General features: G+C 44.5%; 1 protein-coding gene across 1 annotated transcript; it reads left to right on the forward strand.

Moving 5' to 3' along the window:
- Window positions 1-1,200: 1,200 nt before the first annotated feature.
- LOC137779611 (protein NLRC3-like) lies at window positions 1,201-20,484 on the forward strand. The gene is made up of 13 exons (XM_068567651.1): window positions 1,201-1,235; window positions 2,334-2,450; window positions 5,016-5,232; window positions 7,076-7,147; window positions 7,235-7,387; window positions 8,062-8,175; window positions 8,390-8,468; window positions 8,622-8,850; window positions 9,002-10,805; window positions 10,903-11,076; window positions 15,778-15,951; window positions 19,462-19,508; window positions 19,662-20,484. The coding sequence occupies exons 3-13, from the start codon at window positions 5,225-5,227 to the stop codon at window positions 20,210-20,212; spliced, it is 3,405 nt and encodes a 1,134-aa protein (XP_068423752.1). The 5' UTR covers window positions 1,201-1,235; window positions 2,334-2,450; window positions 5,016-5,224; the 3' UTR covers window positions 20,213-20,484.
- The last annotated feature ends 1,097 nt before the right edge of the window (window positions 20,485-21,581 follow it).

Raw genomic sequence — 21,581 nt, forward strand, 5'->3', positions numbered from 1 at the left:
TTCACAATCCTCTCCAGGGTGCGGTTATCCCTCTTGCTTGTACCCTTGTTTCCTACCACTTCTTTTCCTTCCCTTGGCCTCTCTGTTGATGTGCTTGGACACAGAGCTCTGAGAACAGCCAGCCTCTTTTCAAATGAGCTGTTGTGTCTCGCCCTCCTTGTGCAAGGTGTCAATGGTCGTCTTCTGGACAACTGTCAGGTCGGCAGTCTTCCCCGTGATTGTGTCGCCTACAGAACGAGACTGAGAGAGCGTTTGAAGGCGTTTGGAGGTGTTTTGAGTTAATTAGCTGGTTAGAGTGCGGCACGGGCTGTCTTCAATATTCAACCTCTACACAATATTCACATTTTCTGAGATACTGAATTTGGGTTTTTCCTGAGTTGTCAGTTATAATCATTACAATTAAAACCAAAAGAAAATCAACCATTCAAAATTCTACTTCTGAATAATCAGACACACATGCAGACACACACAGACAAACAAACGCACACACATACAGACACGCACAAAAAAAAATTACACGAACAAGACATACACACTTCCACATGCAGGCACACACACTCTCTCTCACACAAACACACAAAATAGAGAGAGAGAGAACACACACACACACTTCTACATGAACTCAGCTGATTTCCTGTAAGTGAAGAAGGGCGGAGCCACAGAGAAAAACTTGTGTGTGTGTTTGTGCGTGTGTGTGTGTGTGTGTGTGTGTGTGTGTGTGTGTGTGTGTGTGTGTGTGTGTGTGTGTGTGTGTGTGTGTGTGAATGAGAGAGAGTTTAAATGTCTACTGTGGAGGATATCTTCAGGTCTTGAGTTAATCAGACGTAAAACACAATATTTATGATTGATTAAACTTTAAATGGGTCAGATTAGAACACGACAGAACGCCACAACTTGTTGAACTGTGTTCTAGTTCTTCACACAGAAAGCTTCTAGATTCACCTTCATGATTTAAACATGAAGAGAAAGCAGCAACATTTTGACCAGAACTCATTTTAATTCAACCTGTTGAAGCCGAGAGACTCATGAACACTGTGACACACACACACACACACACACACACACACACACACACACACACACACCTACAGGAACTGTGATTTCCTGTAAATGAAGAGGGGCGGAGCCACAGAGACCATGTGATCCAGTTACATGAGAACAGGAAAAGAAGCCTGAAGTGTTGCATCATAAAGTTCAGACTCCATTTAGAGTCGAAGAAGAGAAGCTGAAGCAGGGTGAGTGTGTGTGTGTGTGTGTGTGTGTGTGTGTGTGTGTGTGTGTGTGTGTGTGTGTGTGTGTGTGAGTGTGAGTGTGTGAGTGTGTGAGTGAGTGTGTGAGTGTGTGTGTGTGTGTGAGTGTGTGTGTGTGTGTGCGCGCTAATTTGACCAAAATATCGTATTTGCTCATTAAGTTGTGATATAAATCATTTGGCTTCATATAGTTGATAAATGGCATGAGTTCAGTGTAACTGTGTGTGTGTTCGTGTGAGAGAGTGTGTGTGCCTGCATGTGGAAGTGTGTATCTGTTGTGGGTGTATTTTTTTTGTGCGTGTCTGTATGTGTGTACGTTTGTGTGTCTGTGTGTGTGTGTGTTTGTTTGTCTGTGTGTGTCTGTGTGTGTCTGCATGTCTGTCTGTGTGTGTGTGCATGTGTGTCTGTATGCGTGCGCGTTTGTTTGTCTGTGTGTGTGTGTGTGTGTGTGTGTGTGTGTGTGTCTGTGTGTGTGTGTGTGCATATCTGTGCGTGTGTGTGCATGTGTGTGTGTGTGTCTGTGCATGTGTGTGTGTGTGTCTGTGTGTGCATGTGTGTGTGTGTGTGTGCATGTCTGTGCGTGTGTGATTGTGTAGAAGTAGAGTTTTTCTGCGTGATGTTTTTCTGCTTGATGAACTCTTTGGCTGCTGTGACTACAATGTCTGCTCATGTTGGCAGTGTGAGGTCGTAAAGGTCAGAACTGACAGCCGGGTTGGCAACAGAAAGCATCTGAAGCTTCTCTGCCTGTTCAAGTCCGTTTCAACATGTTTCTCAGGATGGGTTTTGCCTTTGAAACCTTTTGTTTTGTAGCTTAGCACGACTGGTTCTTTTTTATGGGCTAAAGATTGTGTAGCTGCACGCCTGTGGAGCGCGACTCATGTTCAAAAAGACTTTTTGTGGTTCACCTTGCGGCCTGATACTGATGCATTCATGAGGACAGACCACTTCCTCATCACATGGACCTTGAACTTTGACCCTCTTGCTCATATGTCTGCTGTGCAGAAGCATTGTGGGTCAGAACAGGTCGTGTGTATTGGCAGCAGCTTCAGCACATTTTTCAATGCGTTTCTTTCTTTCTTCCAGGCTCTTCTGCTGCGTTCACACCGAACGCGTCCAGACTTCTACGCGCGTGGAGGTTTCATGTGAAGTCAATGCAAAGCTGCGTTGAAGCGGGCGGCGCGTCAGACGCATAGAAGCAGGGTCCGTGTACGCTTTGTTCGTTGGTTTTATCGTTCATTCGAAAATACGGAAATACGGAAAAAACACCGTTTGTTCGTTTTCCGTTTCAAACCAAAAACAGGAAAACAAGAAAACCACTTCTGTTTTCCTGTTTTTGGTTTGAAACCAAGAACGAGAAAAGAGAGACGATTATTTTCATGTCAAAATAAAAGAAATAGATATTATTATTTACGGTCTTTTAATTCTTATTTACAGTCTTATATGATGAAAAAAAACGCAGAGTAACGTTAAAATAACATTAATTAATAAATATGAATAAATACACCTGGTGAAGTTAGCAACAGTAGAGACTACAGGCAGTTTAATATGCATGTAAATATGTACACAGCAAGAATCAACTGTTCAATTAATCGCTGCATTTTTTTAATGCAACACAGTTCGTAATATAGTTTAATCAAGTAACGTGTGTGTGTAGAGTTGATCATATTTAATTGTTTTATCGTATTGTGCTGTTTCTTGAGTGAACACAGAGCAGAGCCTGTATGAGACCACAGTAAAGGGTTACCTTTCTACCAGCAGGTGGCGCTATTTCATGGATTTACTTGTTATATGGGATCTTCTCTGCACTTGATGAGAAAACTCTCTGAATACTACTGTTGTTGTCATTTTAGGACTTCTTCAGGCGAGAAGTTAGTTGTTTAAGCAGCAAATCTGTGGTCGGTTTGTCAAGAATCAGCCGATTTAACCTTTTTAGTACGGAGCTTGTCGCCGGCGACAGAAAGTAAAATGCCATCGGCGTAAATACAACTGATTCTGAACGCTAAGAATGTCCATTATGGTAAAGGTAAAAAAAACACAAAAAAACAGCGGCAAACTTGTCTGTGGGGGAAGTGTTGAAGTGAGCAGCAGCAGAGAATCAGAGGAGACACTTTGACTGGCATTTCACTTCTTTGGAAATAATATGATGGCATTGTAAATAATAGTGTTATAGTTTATGAGAGTTCTGCCACTTGCTGGCCCACCTACACCCCTTAATAAAGTCCACTTTCATGTCCCCACAAACACACAGAAAGACAGTTGAAATGGACAGAAAGAAAGTCATTCTGGGAGGAAACAGTGCCTTTCTGGATGTGTCTGCAGATTCCCTCGCTTTGTGACACGTTTGTGACGCCACTTTCATGACGTGATCCATGTTTAACGACTTCTAACACAATAATATCAGAGCTCACATCAATTGCGACTGTGGCTCAATGGTTTGCATGTCTGTCTTACAGGCAGAGGATCAGAGGTTTGAATCCCAGATATGCTCATTCTGTACTTTAAAAAAATCAAATAAAAACTTTAATGGAACACACTGGACCCCCTGGCGGGCCGCATCCGGCCCGCGGGCCGTATGTTTGACACCCCTGCTTTAGGTCTTAATCTTTGTAAAAAGGTTGACTACTAGTCTGTGGGTTGTTGTGTTGTTATACCAAACAATACTGTTTTAAAAGCTCTGGAGCTCTGGAGGAGTCCTTTTTGATGCACCTTGAATATCTGTTAGAAGCTACCGCTGTTCCTCACAAGGTGTCATTCATCTCAATAACATTCTCCATACATCACCGACCTCACACACCGTGGACGTGCACTTACCTCAGAGCACATTTTATGCATCGCGCTACGTTATTTTGCAAACGGTAGTTTTCTTTACACCATCGGGGCTGCAGAGCACTTCAGAAAGGCAACAGTTTGTAGAGCTGTGAGGAAAAGTAACCTTTTAATACTTTAACTAGTATTTTAATGTGTGTTGGTGTCGCTGCAGCGTCACACTTTAAATGACTTCAATAGGTATAAAATAAAAATGTGGAAGTGTCTCCTATGTGGGGTACTAAGTGAGAAGACGTGAAAAACAACATTTTATTAGGGGATTAATTTACTATTTCAAGTAGCCACTGAATTAATATTTACTTTGTTTAATAGCCCCAGTCAATTATAAAAAAAATATTAAAATTAAATGATATCGGGGCTCCTTGATGATGCTTTTTTATAAAACTCATGCACGCGCTGAACTCAGGGTGAACATACTCAGAGTTTGTTGAACTAATGCAGACACTTTATGTATATACACACACATACATGTGTGTGTATATACATAAAGTGTATATATATATATATATATATATATGTATGTATGTATGTATGTATGTATGTATATATATGTATATATGTATATATATATATATATGTATGTATATATATATATATGTATGTATATATATATATATATGTATGTATATATATATATATGTATGTATATATATATATATGTATGTATATATATGTATATATGTATGTATATATATGTATATATGTATGTATATATATGTATATATGTATATATATATATATATATATATATATGTCTTTGTGAGTCCTCTGTCAGTGAGTCACTTCCATAAAGGTTGGTGTCATGAAGCTGTGAGCTCATGTAAAAGTCTCCTCTGTCTGAATGACTGCATGTCATCACTTTAACAAACACATGCAGGCAGCAGCTTCATATTGATGCTTTAAATGCAGCAGAGCACTGATGGGTCTGACCTCCAGCAGGTGGAGCACATGAAGCTTCCTGCTGGCTTCAATCACACCTGTGCAGGTGAAGTCATGTCCTCTGTTCACGCCCAGCACCGTGTGGAGGGCTGATGCTTCAGGGAGGAGGAGCTTCCAGTGGCTCAGAGGCAGCAGGAAGAAGCAACAGAGACCTGAACCTCCAGGTGAACCCGTGGGTCTCCATCAGGGGGCTGTAGGTGATCAGCAACATGAACAGGTATCACTCCACACTTTAGTACCTTCAGCGTCTTCACTCTGACTTCATGTTGACTGTTTCTCTGCTTGTTCACTTGAACCTTGACTCTTAATAAACCTGTAAATCTATAAAACACAATCAGTGGTTAAGATTGAGTTCTGATACTGGACTAAAGTCTGGACACCCTGCTCCGCGGAGGAGTGCGGGCTGGCCGTGGGCCGGGTGGTGGGGCACCGCAGCGTGGTGTCCGCTGCCCGCATGAGCGGAGGGGTGGTGACTTTTGTGGATAGCATGGAAAAAGCCAACATGGTGGTGGGGGGAAGGGTGGAGGTGAACGGCGTGCCCGTGCCCGTCATGCCGCTCTCCACGCCGGCGGTGCGAGTCACCGTGTCCAACGTGCCCCCGTTCATAAGAGACGAGGCTGTTGTGAGGGAACTGAGGAGACACGGGAAGGTCATGTCTCATGTGAGGAAGGTGTCCTCGGGTTTTAAATCTCCACTGTTGAGACACGTGGTGTCACACAAGAGGCAGCTCTTAATGGTTTTAAATGACAGGAGCAGAGACATGGACATAGTCATCAAAATCAGAGCGTGTCCTGAGAGGAGCTCAGGGGAGAACGCTGCTGGTGGAGCTGCTGCTGGGGGTGGTGGTGGTGGTGGTGTAGCTGCTACCAGTGGTGGAGCTGCAGGTGGTGGAGCTGCTGGTGGCGGAGCTGCTGGTGGTGAAGCTGCTGGTGGTGAAGCTGCCGGTGGTGAAGCTGCTGGTGGTGGAGATGCTGGAGGTGAAGCTGCCGGTGGTGGAGTGCCCAGGGCTGCAGAGAAGGAGCCGGAGGGCAGAGACACCCAGGACAAGCAGGGAGAACAGGAGGACACAGGTGGGGTCCAGAGGGTGGGTCAGGAGGGGGTGGTGGAGAGACAAGAGGGGGTGGGAGACGTCCAGCAGGAGGACGTGGGACATCAGGGGGACATTGCCCAGCAGGAGGCAGAAGGAAAGCTTGACAAGCAGGTGGCTGCTGGTGGACGGATGGAGGTCAGTGAGAGGCAGGTGGTAGGTGGGCAGGAAGAGGAGGAAGGTGTGGAGGACGGTGGGTTGGCAGGAAGCGAGGCAGACATGGAAGAGGAGGAGGACGGGTGTAAAGCCCGTCAGCTAAAGAGGAAGTGCAGGGAGGCCGATGGGAGCTCCCAGGCCAAGAAGGGAGCAGGGGGCTCCGGGAAGGCTGAAGAGGAGACAGAGGAGTCAGAGTCCAGTGAGGAGGAGGACTCTGATGATGAGAGTTCCTCTGGGTCTGAAGTGGAAAGCCGTAATAGTAGGACAACCTACATCTAAGAGAGAATACAGAAGTTCCTTAGAGACACCAAAAACAAGAGAAAAGTGAAACCCCAGGATTATTTTTCCGACAAAGAGGGGTTGTGGAATTCTGCATGGGCCTTTATGCAAAACAAAGGCAAAGGAGGGTTCACTAAATTTGAGCCTTTCAGGGTCAAGAGGCTGCTAGTGAGGACCATGGAGGAGATATTGCAGGAGGGCGTAACCATGAAGAAAAGTTGAGGAAGTGGACGGGTCCAGTCGAGAGTCGGTGGACCGAGAGGTGGCGGGAGGAGTCGATGCCGCAGAGACTGGCAGAGGAGAAGAGGGCGGGGCTACACATAGCCGAACCGTCTGCTGTGAGGACGTGGATCCCTGGAGCGGTGCCTCCTGACTTTAACTTTTAAACGTCATCAGTTCAAATCCCTTCAGACCAAGAAGATGCTCCGTGTCACATCATTACAGCTTCTTTCATCAGATCTTCACATTCTTCCCAACAGCTGCTCTGCCTGAAGATTAAAAACAGAATTCCCTCCTTGCTGCTCTTTTTCTCTGTTAGGACCCATCAGAGAGCAAAGTCCTCTGGACCAAAACCAGAACCAGAACATGACAGCCAGACCAGAGCTCAGAGGTGAGAGGACCATCTCTAACTGTCCAGGACTCTTCTCATGTCACAAAGTCTTTGACTCACTGACTCTGCTTCTACATGTGTGACTAGGACCCATCAGAGACCAGACTGTCCTGGACCTGGACCTGAACCTGGACCTGAACCAGAACCTGGACCGGAACCCAGCTGTGTGTCCATGAAGAGTGATTGGTCTATAGATCGTCTGATTGACTTCAAAGATGGAGGGGGTTCTTATGACCCAGAGTAAGTTCTTAAAACAGATGAAAGAGATGACTAACTGTTCTGATTCTCAGTTATGAAACACATAATTGGTCGTTCATCATTTAGTGTTTTCAGGATAATCAATCATGACAGAATCAATATATTTTACTAACTGCTCAGTAGCTGTTTGTATATGAATCATTAACTGTAAACAGTCTCTGGTGCAAACACAATGTGAGTTTGTTCCTCCTCAAACCAGGGTGGGTTCTGGGTCTACATTCAGAGGTCTGTAGACTAGCTGCAGGGGTTCTGGGTCTACATTTAGAGGTCTGTAGACTAGCTGCAGGGGTTCTGGGTCTACGTTCAGAGGTCTGGGAACATAAATCTATGCAGACTAGTGGTAGATGTTTGGCACTACCTTCAGAGGTCTGGAAGCAGAGTGCAGTTTGATGAAGAGTCAGCAGTTTAAAAGAGTTTCCTGTTGGAGGGTTGTCCTCCATCATTACATTCATCATAACTATGACTGGCTCCCCGGCTCCAAGTTTTAGTTATTGTGTCTTATTGTAATGACGAGTTGGTTGAATAAGCAACAAATAAGTTGTATTGTCGTTGCCATTTAAGACCATTTATGTTTTAATGGGTAATGGTCAAACAAAACCAGTGAAAGCAGGTAATATGAATCCTATGTGTTCATTAAATCTCAGTGTTTCTATCAGGTCACAGCAGCAGAAAGAAAAGTCTCCTGAACCCAGCTGTGTGTCCATGAAGAGTGATCGGTCTAAAGGTGCTTTTATTCTCTTCAGAGATGAACAACGTTCTTATGACCCAGAGTAAGTTCTTTAAACAGATGAAACAAGATGACTAACTGTCACACAGATGGTCGTCCTTCATCTCCAGTCTTTAGCATCTGGTTTATAAAATGTTGAATCATGACACAAAACAACATCTTTAACTTATTGTTGTGTTTGTGTTGTAATATCATGAACAATAAACAGTCTGTGGTGCAGACACAATGTGAGCTGATGGTTCATGACTCCTCCACAGAGAGGACCAGGAGAGCTCACAGGTTCCCAGAGGTCCGTCTGCCCAGCAGCATCAAACACACCTGGACTCCATATTTATGGTCTGTACCTGTACAACTACTTTTACATGTCTTCTGTTCACCATCATCTCCATGCTGCACTCTTTAGACCAGTGGGTTGTCAGTCTGTCCAACATGGATCTGATGTTTGCTTCCATGGTTTTAGTTTGTCATTCAGAGAATATTCTGTTCCAGCTGCTGGAGGAGAACATCCTCACTTTTGTGAAGGACGAGCTGAAGAAGATCCAGAAGGTTCTGAGTTCAGATTACCCAGAATACTTAGAGAGTCAGAGAGAGGATGAGGAGGTGTTGGATGGTGAGGATAAAGAGCAGAGGAGGAGGAGCAGAGAAGCATTTCAGAAGATCTCACTGCACTTCCTGAGGAGCATGAAGCAAGAGGAGCTGGCTGACTGTCTGCAGAGCAGTAAGAGGATTTCTCTAAAGATTTAACATGCTGGATGAATGGAACGTTTACTAATGTCTCAAGAGATGGACCAGAATATATTCATACTCATTCTTTGAGGAAATGACATGATAAAAATCTATTCTGATCTTCTTGTTGTTTGTTCATTCAGGACTTCTTGCTGCAGTTTGTCAGTGTAAACTCAAATCTAACCTGAAGAAGAAGTTCCAGTGTGTGTTTGAGGGGATCGCTAAAGCAGGAAACCCAACCCTTCTGAACCAAATCTACACAGAGCTCTACATCACAGAGGGAGGGACTGCAGAGGTCAACAATGAACATGAGCTCAGACAGATTGAAGCAGCATCCAGGAAACCACACAGACCAGAAACCACCATCAGACAAGAAGACCTCTTTAAAGCCTCACCTGGAGGAGAGGAACCAATCAGAACAGTGATGACAAAGGGAGTGGCTGGCATCGGGAAAACAGTCCTAACACAGAAGTTCACTCTGGACTGGGCTGAAGACAAAGCCAACCAGGACATCCAGTTCATGTTTCCCTTCACGTTCAGAGAGCTGAATGTGCTGAAAGAGAAGAAGTTCAGCTTGGTGGAACTTGTTCATCACTTCTTCTCTGAAACCAAAGAAGCAGGAATCTGCAGGTTTGAAGAGTTCCCGGTTGTGTTCATCTTTGACGGTCTGGATGAGTGTCGCCTCCCTCTGAACTTCTGCAAGAATAAAGCCCTAACTGATATCACAGAGTCCACCTCAGTGAATGTGCTGCTGACAAACCTCATCAGGGGGAAGCTGCTTCCCTCTGCTCGCCTCTGGATAACCACACGACCTGCAGCAGCCAATCAGATCCCTCCTGACTGTGTTGACCTGGTGACAGAGGTCAGAGGGTTCACTGACCCACAGAAGAAGGACTACTTCATGAAGAGGTTCAGAGATAAGAAGCAGGCCAGCAGGATCATCTCCCACATCAAGACCTCACAAAGCCTCCACATCATGTGTCACATCCCAGTCTTCTGCTGGATCACTGCTACAGTTCTGGAGGTCGTGTTGAAGACCACAGAGGGAGGACAGCTGCCCAAGACCCTGACTGAGATGTACATCCACTTCCTGGTGGTTCAGGCCAAAGTGAAGAATGTCAAGTTTGATGGAGGAGCTGAGACAGATCCACACTGGAGTCCAAAGAGCAGGAAGATGATCGAGTCTCTGGGAAAACTGGCTTTTGATCAGCTGCAGAAAGGGAACCTGATCTTCTATGAATCCGACCTGACAGAGTGTGGCATCGACATCAGAGCAGCCTCAGTGTACTCAGGAGTGTTCACTCAGACCTTTAGAGAGGAGAAAGGACTGTACCAGGACAAGGTGTTCTGCTTCGTCCATCTGAGTGTTCAGGAGTTTCTGGCTGCTCTTCATGTCCATCTGACCTTCATCAACTCTGGTGTCAACCTGCTTTCAGAAGAACAAACAACCTCCCTGTTGTCTAAAGTCTTTAAAAACAAACCTAAACCAAGACATCTCTGCCAGAGTGCTGTGGACAAGGCCTTACAGAGTCCTAATGGACACCTGGACTTGTTCCTCCGCTTCCTCCTGGGTCTTTCACTGGAGACCAATCAGACTCTCCTACGAGGTCTGCTGACACAGACAGGAAGTAGCTCACGGACCAATCAGGAAACAGTCCAGTACATCAAGAAGAAGATCAGTGAGGATGTGTCTCCAGAGAAAAGCATCAACCTGTTCCACTGTCTGAATGAACTGAATGATGGTTCTCTAGTGGAGGAGATCCAACAGTCCCTGAGGTCAGGACGTCTCTCCACAGATGAACTGTCTCCTGCTCAGTGGTCAGCTCTGGTCTTCATCTTACTGTCATCAGGAAAAGATCTGGAGGTGTTTGACCTGAAGAAGTACTCTGCTTCAGAGGAGGCTCTTCTGAGGCTGCTGCCAGTGGTCAAAGCCTCCAACAAAGCTCTGTAAGTACAGAGAGAGTTAGATTCATTGATCATAACTTAAATACGCCGCTATCTTTTCTACTTATTGTTTATTTTTTCTTCCTCATTGTCTCTTCAGACTGAGTGGCTGTAACCTCTCAGAGAGAAGCTGTGAAGCTCTGTCCTCAGTCCTCAGCTCCCAGTCCTCTAGTCTGAGAGAGCTGGACCTGAGTAACAACAACCTGCAGGATTCAGGAGTGAAGCTGCTGTCTGCTGGACTGGAGAGTCCTCACTGCAGACTGGAGACTCTCAGGTCAGGATTCATCAACATGTTCAACTAATGGACACTCAAATCCTGATTTACATTCATGGATGAACTCGTATCCTCCTTCAGATTGTCTTAAGATGTGATATGTGTGTTACTGTGTGTTTGCAGGCTGTCAGGCTGTCTGGTCTCAGAGGAAGGCTCTTCTTCTCTGACCTCTGCTCTGAGCTCCAACCCCTCCCATCTGAGAGAGCTGGACCTGAGCTACAATCATCTTGGAGACTCAGCAGTGAAGCTGCTGTCTGCTGGACTGGAGGATCCACACTGGAGACTGGAGACTCTCAGGTATGAAGAGGCTGCAGCCACAGAGCATCAGTCTGATAGAGGAGGTAGAGCTGGAAACCTGTTCTCTGTCACACTGTCAGCCTGGTTAATATGACCCTGACACACCAAGCTGACCTCAAGCTACCAGAGACTCATCTCACTGTTTGTGTCCCACATCAGACCATCAACACAGACAGAAGTAGTCAGGGAACAGCAGGCAGGATGAGCCAGAACAGGGAGGTGATGAAGCTGTTGTGTTTCTGGAGCGTTGTCTTGTCTCGACATCAGAAACTAGGACAGTGGTGTATCCTGACACGTTGACGGCATCATGGTGGGTTGACGTGCATCAACGTCGTCACGCTGCAGGTTTTGGGCTCATATGAAACTATAGTTTGATGTTTTGATGCTGGTCATCTGCCTCCAGTGTGTGTTGCCCTTTAGTCCAGACATTACTGGAGGTTTACTGGAGCAGACGCAAGGTGAAAAATCAAAACAGGCAGGGTCGGCAACGGGAAACCAGTCAGAGGGTAAACGCCGGAAAGTCTGTTATAAAGTCTGTGGTGCTGTAGTGATTTCAGACTTCTTTCTCCTTTACTTTACTTCTGAGAGACAACAGTCATTATTACACAAACACAAGAGATTGTCAGAACCAAAACATCCAACAATCAAGACTTCTAGATTGACAACGGATCAGCTGACTGTGTAAAGGAGAAGAGTCGTGTAGTGCTGATGAACACAGAGAATCGTCTCCATCGCTGCAGCTCTGCAGAGCTTTTCAGCCTCTTTTAGCTCCTAGTTTTGGTTCTGAAGCTCATTTCCTGTTTGGTTCAGTCTCAGGCTGCGGTCGAATAGTCAAATAATCACCTCCTAACGTCTAACCCTCAGCACTTTTCCTTCACCTCTGTGGAAACGTCACGGGGTCAAGGAAAGATGGGAAGGAGACTTCATGAGGAGTTAGGAAAAGACAACCGAGTGTTTAGAGGATCAGACTCCACTTTCACTAACGACGTAGTTCTGACGCGACGGCAGGCGATGTTAGTGACGTCGGTCTGTCTGCAGCGGTGAAGCTACAACGTTGTAGTCCATCTGCACCACAATAAAGCATCTTAAATACTTCACCTGTGTTCTGACAGTGTTGCGTCATGCAGAGGATTAAACAACCCGGTTCATATATTACTTTATTAATATAAACAAACCGGTTCATATATTACTTTATTAATATAAACAACCCAGTTCATATATTACTTTATTAATATAAACAACCCGGTTCATATATTACTTTATTAATATAAACAACCCAGTTCATATATTACTTTATTCATATAAAAAACCCGGTTCATATATTAATTTATTAACGAGGTTGGAATAGAAATGAACGAAGGAATATGAAAGTGAAACCAAGAGATTTTACACAGAGAACAAAGCTACTAAACTGTTTCTGTTCAGTTTCAAACCTGCTGAATTAAATAGTTCTCCCACTAACGATGTGTGTCATATGTGTGTCTCATATCCATTTATGTAGTTTGGTTCATATGCAGATTATAATCTGATCATAACAATATGCAGACAACAGTTTATGAAACACAACTTGATAGTGTTTTATTGTAATGTAACAAAATAGTTGATTAAAAAGATAATAATCATAAACATGAGTCAGGCTGAAGAGCTCGTCCAGTTTAACTCTTTCATTAAAGCTTCTGTAACTAAAGTAAAATAAAAGAATGAGGACTGAAGCTGCAGTTCAACACCAGAGAGAATATTAATACAGCAGTTTTATCACTTTGCAGCAGTTTCATCACTTTACAGCAGTTTCATCACTTTGCAGCAGTTTCATCACTTTGCAGCAGTTTCATCACTTTACAGCAGTATCATCACTTTACAGCAGTTTCATCACTTTGCAGCATTGTCATCACTTTGCAGCAGTTTTATCACTTTGCAGCAGTTTCATCACTTTGCAGCAGTTTCATCACTTTGCAGCAGTTTCATCACTTTGCAGCAGTTTCATCACTTCACAGCAGTTTCATCACTTTACAGCAGTTTCATCACTTTACAGCGTGTTCAACGTAACGTTCATAGTTTTCCAGACGGTTTAACAGATTATTGAAAGTATTTACAAGTTACGCTACTTATTATTTTCATGATCTGCGTTTGTCTTCATGATCGTTTGTTCTCGTGAACGGACGAATGAAACGTCACTTTAAATGTTGCCGCCGCAAGGGATTGTGGGTGGACATTATCTCCTTTCCTTAAGGAAGGTCCAGTGGTTCCTAAGCTAAAGGAGCTAAGTTAGGAGGCATAAAGCTCCTTTCCTTTGCGTTTAGAGCAGGGGTGTCCAAACCTTTTGCAAAGAGGGCCACATTTGATAAAGTAAAGATGCCGGGGGCCAATTGTTCCTTCTGACATTTTTTAAACCACAAATGTCACATAAAAATACACACTCATACTGTCACAATTATCTTTACTTTTAAAATGACAATGTAACCAAATATAATGTAATCAATTCTGCCTTTCGTTCACTCAGCTAACAAAGAACAAACTGAATAGAATAACTTACATTTCTATGAGTTAAATAACGTTGCCTCGTGAACATTTTAAACAGGAGTTCAAAGTAATGCGCAGTGGTCTGTTATCATTAAACTTTAAAACAAGTGAATTTTGCCCATGTCTTTTACAAGATCTTTTCAGAGGGAAGGGGCGGGGGAGGAGGAGGAGAAGGATCGTTCAGGGGCCTCTTACGCTCTCCGGCCAATCACAGGGAAGCAGCGTGCTTGTTAGTCGGGTTGTGGCCTGTGATTGGTGGAGCAGGGGGGAGGCGGGTGGCTTTGGAGGAAGTGCCGTGTGTTGTTGTTGTAGTGAGTGTGGGGGATGCTACGTGAGCCTGTTAGCTGTTCCGCATTGAGCTACAGTTAGCAAAGAGCCCCGTTACTTGAATGTGAACATTGCTGCAATAAACCTGCGAATTAAGGAGACCAACGTCGTCATTACTGCGGCGTCGTCACTCACTGGCTCTTGTGAAGAGTCGCTGTTGCGCTGCTAGGTAGCTTGGAGTTGCTTCACTTTTTCAGCGCGCTCACTCCCTGTTAGCTTGTCGTACGTTGTAGCATGTTTAGACTCGTAGTGTCTCTCTACGTTGAAATCCGTAAACAAGGCAACCGTCTCTCTACAAATCAGAGAAACACAATTGCCTCGATTTTCATTGAAGTATTGTAATTCCCACCGCTCCTGAAGGCGGTGGGAATCACCGCCAACTTTTCTCTTTTTTTGCCGTCGAGAAGGATTCGCGGCACAGACGCAGAGCAAGATGACATTAGAATGGTGCGGCCACCGTGTGGTGAAAGAAGGAATTACATCTTTCACGTTTTTTTATTTATTTATTCTGACAGAGCTGGCGGGCCATAAATAATATATGATAAGATCGAAGCTTCGGGACTTTGGACACCCCTGCATCATCTGAACCGCTTATCCTCATTAGGGTCGCATGGCGCTGGAGCCAATCCCAGCTGTCAAGGGGCGAAGGCAGGGTTCACCCTGGACAAGTCGTCAGTCCATCACAGGGCAGACAACCATTCACACTCACATTCACACCTACGGAAAATTTAGAGTCCAATTAACCTAACCTGCATGTCTTTGGACTGTGGGAGGAAGCCGGAGAACCCGGAGAGAACCCACGCTAACACAGAGAGAACATGCAAACTCCACACAGAAGGACCTGCAGACCAGTGTCCGAACCCCGCCCAGACCGGGATCCGAACCACAGAGCCTCTTGCTGTGAGGCGTCAGTGCAAGCCACTACACCACCGTGCATATATTATATATATATCACTTTGTTTAGTCTCTCTCTCGTCAGGAAAAAGACAGAAACAGTTTTTAAACTCTAATAAACAACATTAAATATTCATCCATCCTCCTGATATTAATACTTTGGTACTTCCTGTTTACAGTAAAGAACAATTAACTGAATTATTTTAGAACTATTTTAAAACAGCAAGAATTTTCATCCACTTTCACTGAACTAATTATCTTTGGTCTTTCTTTCTGATTCTACTTTAGTCTGGACTCATTATAAAAAAGGTGATTTCATTTGAACATGAATGTTATTTTTCTTCTTGTTGATTGTTGTCTCTTCAGACTGAGTCACTGTAACCTCTCAGAGAGAAGCTGTGAAGCTCTGTCCTCAGTCCTCAGCTCCCAGTCCTCTAGTCTGAGAGAGCTGGACCTGAGTAACAACAACCTGCAGGATTCAGGAGTGAAGCTGCTGTCTGCTGGACTGGAGAGTCCTCACTGCAGACTGGAGACTCTCAGGTCAGGATTCATCAACATGTTCAACTAATGGACACTCAAATCCTGATTTACATTCATGGATGAACTCGTATCCTCCTTCAGATTGTCTTAAGATGTGATATGTGTGTTATTGTGTGTTTGCAGGCTGTCAGGCTGTCTGATCTCAGAGGAAGGCTCTTCTTCTCTGACCTCAGCTCTGAGCTCCAACCCCTCCCATCTGAGAGAGCTGGACCTGAGCTACAATTATCCAGGAGACTCAGGAGTGAAGCTGCTGTCTGCTGGACTGGAGGATCCACACTGGAGACTGGAGACTCTCAGGTATGAAGAGGCTGCAGCCACAGAGCAGAGGCGGTTTTAACATAGAGACATAGGACGGCGGCTGCTTGGGGCCCCCTACCAGTGGTCGTAGTAGAGGGGCCCCCAACCAACCTCAAAAAGGCCGGGGGAGGAGGAGGGGGGGATAGGAAGGCAAGACCTCTTTACCTAAAACGGTGGCACTCCGTCAACTATTATCTCAGTGATCCCGGAGGAAATGACATTCCTCATCCGATATGAGTATAATGTTTTTGGTCTTTTATCTCGCCCCGGGCTAAATCTTTAGGATTTTTGAAATTTCGAGTTAAGTTCTAGGTTTTGTTGAGGGTGTTTCACAGCTCTGTGCCGTCAGGTCCCCACAGTGGGCTGTAACTTGTCTCAACCCGTATAATGAGTGCATGTATCGTCTCCACCTTCTCTCTGCCTGTTTGACACCATCTCATCATTATACTAACACTGCACAGTTTTCACCCAAAGATACTTCCCTTAAGTGTCTTCGGTAGATTCAGTCGTCACTTCTGTATCTCACGGTTGGCGGACAGGGAAAAAGGGTTAAATTGTTCTAAAAAACCATAACTTTGTTTGATGTCAATCACTTACCCAATGGTAAGGCTGAGATTTTTTATTTTCGCTCCAATCACTTCTGACAATTTCAACTCAATGAAACAGTGCTCAGTGTAAAAAGTAAAATGAAAATAAAAACTAAGTTCATAGCTGGTCGAAAACTACTTTCTCTGTTTGGTGGTCCTGTACTGCTGCCAGGCTCTCTGCTCCTGATAGCAGAAGTTTCCTCCAGACTAGCTGGGTTCCCTGTCCCAACCCCTAAGGGCTGGGACAGGGTGGATAAGATTTTTCTCCTGCTCTAGTAAAGTTGCATATTAAGTCTAGTCTTCTCTAAATGTGTTCTTCCAGACCGTGGTCTGGTGAACAAGAACAGTAAAAAGTAAGAAAAGAAGCAAAGTCTGAAGAGAAGGGTTCGAAGAGAGTGAGAAGAGAAGAAGAGAGAAAAACCTTCTCTTCTCTGTGCATCACCTCTTGTACCTCACAGACACCCTTAACCCCTCCACCTTTTCTTTAAGGCTCAGTCCTAGATCTTGCATCTAAGATAAGCTAAGGGTTTATTGCCTAATATGGTCACACTGGCTGCTGGACCCTAATACACAGGAGAGCTTTTTACTTTTACCCATAATATAGAAAAGATTATATAACACAGCAACTTATAACATCCTATACATTTTATACGATCTAATCACAAACTGTACTTCAAATGAAGACCAAACAGTACATATATTCCTTCAATGGTTAAAAAGATAATGGTTGTACATAAAAAATCAAAATGGTTATACAAAAAAAAGAAAATAGTTCTACGTTTTTAATGATTACACTTTTTTACTTTCATAATTTCTCAAACTCTCAACAAGAAATCCGTTGAAACGTTGAAGTGGTAGTTAAAATGTCCAGTCCATGGTTATCTGTCGTGTCCACACACCCCTACTTTCACAATGAAATGCACTCGTCCGTAACGGTGCGCAGCGCGAAACATAAACACACAGTGACAGGAGGACTGGAAATTACACAGAGACGATTCAGAAGAAGCAAGACAAGAATAAAAGCAAAAATGAAACAAAGTTATCCAAGCGGCTCAATCAAAAGAAAAAAAAGAAAAGACAGCGATAAATATTTAGGAACGCTGCCAAAGATGACACACTTTTTTACGGCTACTGGGGATACAGGCAGGAGCGCCGAGCAGACATTGGCTGTGTTTCCCAGATTCATTAAGACGCTCTTAAACGCTAAGAGCGTCTTAGGAGCATCTTAGGAGCGTCTTGGCTGAGATCCCCGGTGATTGGTGTCGTCGATGACACACACACACACAGGCCCGTAGCATAAGTGCACCTGTGTGTGTGGACCACAGCGTGTTGTGTGTGATTCATGCTCTGATAAAGTGGTGGGTGATGGATTAATCTGGCATGGATTGATTTAGTTTCATCTCCACGGCGGTGGACAGCTCCCACTAAGAGCGTCTTAAGAAGCTTCTTTGTCGAGATCTTAAGAAGGCAGTTAAGAGCGCGTCTGGGAAACACTCGTGTCTTAGCGCTCCTTCTTAGCCGAAGTCCTTAAGAACGATCAAAATCTGGGAAACGCAGCCATTGACGTTTTATAAATATTAATATCTTCGCGAAAATCCTTCACAGAGATATGGTTTCAAATCTGGTGGAATCAGTAGACCAGGGGTCCCCAAACTTTTTCCTGTGAGGGCCACATAACTTTTCTCTTCTCTGACGGGGGCCGGGGTCAGTTTGTAACAGAAAGAGTGAGACGATCGCAGGGATGCCTCAACGTAAACATTTATGGTTTTCCAGAAGGCCACACATAACCACACATCACCAAATATTAACCCTTTCTGGGATCTTCACAGAAAAAAAGTCCAGGAGACATTAACTTTCTGTTGTGCACAATCTTAACAGGTAAAAGTTCAGCTGAGGTGTCAGAGCAGAGTTTGTAGCTTCTAGCAGGCTTGTAGACGCCGCTGTTTGCAGCTCTCTCTCATCAACTTCCCTGTGAAAACCACAAAGCAGCCTGAGAAACCAAACTAAGTGATGCAGCACCTACACAGCACAATACATTTCACTACCAGTATGGTTGTGGAGATGGATTTAATCCCAGTAGATTTTATTCTAACTAGATTTGTTTCACTAACAAGGACCACGCTTCTCCTAACTGGTGTTGGTGGAAGGTTTATTATTCAGAACCATAGATTCTTGAGCTGGAGAAGGAAAAGGGATGTGATGAGGGGGTAAGGGATGAGGGAAGGGAGTGAGGAATGAGGGAAGAGAGTGAGGGATGAGGAAAGGGAGTGAGGGATGAGGGGTAAAGGATGAGGAGAAAGAGGCGGGTTGGTGCACCGGCTGAGGCGGTGGCGTCGGGGGAGTGGAGACTGTGGGTGGAGGCCGTCTCTTGGCAGCTCTGTAGTTCAGAGTCCCCCCTTTATTCCTGAGGGGGGGGGAAGAGAGAGAGAGAGAGAGAGAGAGAGAGAGAGAGAGAGAGAGAGAGAGAGAGAGAGAGAGAGAGAGAGAGAGAGAGAGACAGAGACAGAGACAGAGACAGAGAGAGAGGTCTGTTCAGTTTCAAACCTGCTGAATTAAATAGTTCTCCCACTAACGATGTGTGTCATCTGTGTGTCTCATATCCATTTATGTTGTTATGGTTTATATGCAGATTATAACCTGATCATAACAATATGCAGACAACAGTTTATGAAACACAACTTGATAGTGTTTTATTGTAATGTAACAACATAGTTGATTAAAAAGATGATAATCATAAACATGAGTCAGGCTGAAGAGCATGATGAGCTGTCGTCATGGGCCAATCAGAAGAAGCTCCATGAAGTAACAGAGGATGAGCGGATGAATAATAAGTGGTCCATGTGAACATGAATCCCAAAGCTCTGTGATGAGAGTGATGTCATGTCCATGTTTCATGCTGCTCTGACCCCCCTCCTCCTTTCAGGGTGGAGCCTGCTGGAGTCCGATGGTTCAGACCAGGTCTGAGGAAGTGTAAGTGGGCTTTGAGTTTGATGAACACATTCAACCATCTGCACACTGTGACATCACTCATTCACATCTCTGATGTCATCATCAAAGTGTCACTAGATGAACAGATGATAGATTAATAACTGCAGCTGCATTGTGTCTTGTTCTCTCCATCAGATTCCTGTGAACTCACACTCGACACAAACACAGTGAACAAGAGACTCACACTGTCTGACAACAACAGGAAGGTGACACGTGTGAAGGAGGATCAGTCATATCCTGATCATCCAGACAGGTTTGACTACTGGCCTCAGCTGCTGTGTAGAACTGGTCTGACTGGTCGCTGTTACTGGGAGGTCGAGTGGAGAGGAAACGTTTTTATATCAGTGAGTTACAGAGGAATCAGAAGGAGAGGAAACAGTAGAGACTGTTGGTTTGGATGCAATGATCAGTCCTGGAGTCTGGAGTGTTATGATGGTGTTTACTATGTCCGTCACAATAAGAGAACAACACCCATCACCTCCTCTTCCTCCTCCTCCTCTGGTAGAGTAGCAGTGTATGTGGACTGTCCTGCTGGCTCTCTGTCCTTCTACAGAGTCTCCTCTGACACACTGATCCACCTCCACACCTTCAACACCACCTTCACTGAACCTCTTTATCCTGGGTTTGGGTTCTGGTTCAGGTCCTTGTCTGAATCCTCAGTGTCTCTGTGTTCTCTGGAGGATTGAGAGTCTCCTCCTGGTAGAGAAACCTTCTCTCTGCTGTCCAGATAGTTCCTCCTGTACAGGATGACACACAGCTGATGTTAGCTAGCAGCAACCTGGGCCCTGTTCCACGTACCTGGTTTACTAATATAGCTGGATAACTTCCAGGATAAGATGACGTAGATCAGGATTTTCGGTTCCATGAAGCCAGTTTAGATCAGTCACCATAGCAACACATTGAAATCCCCTAAACTGGTCGGGAGCAGGTTTAGTGAAAGTTCACTGGATAAGTTGGCCACTCCCACCGGACAGAAAGCAGCTCTCTTCCTCATTGATGAAGGAGCGATATTAGTTTTATAGGGAGAGAGTTCTTCCAGATCACCAAGATCCGTTCTCACATCATGATGACGTCATATGAGCGCTATCCATTCTGCTGACAAGGACTCATTTATTTGTGAGACTTTCTGGAGCCAAACATTGAACACCGGCGCAGCCGAGCGCTGTCCGTACTGTATCCGTATTACGCTGAACTGTACATAATACATACTGTACACAATACATAAAATGGAAAAAAATGGAAGATGGATGGATGAATAGTCATGATCATCTTCTGCTCGTCAGCAGAGAAAAGAGACAGTCTTTCTCTCAGTTTATTTGTCATTTTAGAAAGAGAACATCATGAATTTGGCGTTTGACTTTTCTCCCTTCTGAAGAGCAGCGGGCACGCACAGTTATCCTGAGAACTGACGTCTGGTTAGAATGAACGAGAGCGTTTGAGGGAGGATCCACCTTCAGGGAACCGACATATCCTGTAGTCAATCATCTCGTTAGGTTGAGCTGGATAACAGGACATTTGATCGTATTTGTGGAACCACGTACGTGGAACAGGGCCCTGATCTCTCAGTGGTTGTAAACAGCTGCAGCAGGTGAGGGGTACCTGCTGCTGGTCTTGAGACATTTGTTTGTGTGAAGAAAAACCTTCGAATGTCAAACGAGAGTCTTTCTGGATCAGATTCAGCTTCTGTGGAGAAATAATCACAACTTGTAAAGAGTTGTTTTGATTTGAACAAACTAAATTCATCATCTTTGATCGTCGTGTTACAAATGAACAAACTTTGATAAGTGACGTTGAGATCAAATGAATCCTAGTTTTGGATGATTCTAGATCATAATTGATTTCTTGCATTATCCGTTGTTGTGACCTTTAACCTTGTTATTGTGAAAACAAATAAAACTGGTTTGTATTTTGTACTTTCCAACCAAAGTCCAGTCTTGCTCGTTTCTGAAATCGTCTCCATGAGGTGAGAGAGCTCTTCTCCTGCGATAGGCTGACAGGAGTGAATGATTGTTCACTCCTGAAGGTTCCCAACCACACGGGTTCCTCCTCCAGTGG

The sequence above is a fragment of the Clinocottus analis genome, unplaced genomic scaffold (assembly GCF_023055335.1).
Source record: "Clinocottus analis isolate CAN_PGR_092001 unplaced genomic scaffold, fCliAna1.0.p SCAF_8, whole genome shotgun sequence".
Taxonomy (NCBI): domain Eukaryota; kingdom Metazoa; phylum Chordata; class Actinopteri; order Perciformes; family Cottidae; genus Clinocottus; species Clinocottus analis.

Coding starts and splice junctions, on each gene's coding strand:
- LOC137779611 (XM_068567651.1), top strand. Junction 7,148..7,234: donor AGCCAGACCAGAGCTCAGAG/GTGAGAGGACCA, acceptor ATGTGTGACTAG/GACCCATCAGAGACCAGACT. Junction 8,469..8,621: donor ACCTGGACTCCATATTTATG/GTCTGTACCTGT, acceptor ATTCTGTTCCAG/CTGCTGGAGGAGAACATCCT.